This window comes from Sinocyclocheilus grahami, unplaced genomic scaffold (assembly GCF_001515645.1).
Source record: "Sinocyclocheilus grahami isolate Dianchi unplaced genomic scaffold, SAMN03320097.WGS_v1.1 scaffold13981.1, whole genome shotgun sequence".
NCBI classification, from domain to species: domain Eukaryota; kingdom Metazoa; phylum Chordata; class Actinopteri; order Cypriniformes; family Cyprinidae; genus Sinocyclocheilus; species Sinocyclocheilus grahami.
In genome coordinates this window covers 4,317-5,493 of record NW_015515145.1, presented here as the reverse complement: position 1 = coordinate 5,493, position 1,177 = coordinate 4,317, and the positions used below count along the sequence as shown (strand labels likewise).

Genomic DNA, 1,177 nt, shown 5'->3' with positions numbered 1-1,177 from the left:
GGAGTTCCGATATCACTAGAATATAGCAACGCAGGAAAAGGCTCTGTCAATCAGATTCGAGAACCAGAAAGAACTGTTGTATAAATATATATTATGCAAATTCTTAAGGTTAGACAATATATTTTCTAATATTACTGCTAATGTTAATATTATTTTAAGTATGCGAATTGTCATAAAATGTAAATATTCAAAGTCTACACTGAAATTTGAAGGACAACCAATTGCTTCTTTTGTTTTCAATTTCTATGCCGGTTTAACTGAAAATGAATAGCAAATCATACTGTGAATATCACTTTTTTTATGAATTACACAGGACCTGTCTTGCAAACCAAGTTTGGGGCCCTGAAAGGTGAATATGTGAAAGCGAAGGGAAAGGACACAGTTGTCCATTCCTACCTGGGTGTTCCGTTCGCCAAGCCGCCCGTAGGTCCTTTGAGATTTTCTCCTCCACAGCCTGCAGAGAAATGGGCCGGAGTGAGAGACGCTACAAAACAGCCCTTCATGTGAGAATAAAACCAAACTAATGCAGCTGTAGATCAGCCGTTTCGCTTCAACACCTAGCTTTTACATTGTTCCTCTGTGTCTGTCCCAGGTGTCTGCAGGAAAAGCAGATAGTTGAAGACTTGGTAGCCAATATATCAATGAACATAGAGGTTCCTGACTCATCAGAGGACTGTCTTTACCTCAACGTCTACACACCTTCTAAACCTGGAGCAAATGACAAGTTGCCTGTAAGTGTGACTGATTTGGATGAACTTTGTTGCATTTTTATGGATGCATTTTAATGTTGTTTTTAATGGTGCAAAAGGTCATGGTTTGGATCCATGGTGGAGGTTTGTCGATGGCTGCTGCGTCACTGTTTGACGGACATGTTTTGGCTGCCTATCAGGATGTAGTTGTGGTTGTGATTCAGTACAGACTTGGCCTACTTGGATTTTTCAGGTAAAAACGAATTGTTACCAACATAAAGTTCCAACAAAACCTAAAATAGTTCATTTATTCAATTAAATCAATTCTAAATTCTTGACGTAAACCTGTCCAGGCATTGGAGTGACCATAAAAGATGACAAATCATACATTATTAAGGTTTATATTAGTTTTTTCTTCATCAGCCCATGTGTCTTTGGACTTCAGACTTGCATGTTAATTGTTTGAACAGCCATAAAGTCTTATTATC

General features: G+C 38.2%; 1 protein-coding gene across 1 annotated transcript; it reads left to right on the top strand.

The window, feature by feature from the left end:
- Positions 1-313: 313 nt before the first annotated feature.
- Positions 314-946, top strand: LOC107579074 (liver carboxylesterase 2-like; the record flags this gene model as incomplete). Its single annotated transcript, XM_016264951.1, has 3 exons — positions 314-503; positions 593-731; positions 809-946. Coding segments are annotated over 3 exons (467 nt in total), but the record flags the coding sequence as incomplete, so codon positions are not given.
- Positions 947-1,177: the final 231 nt, after the last annotated feature.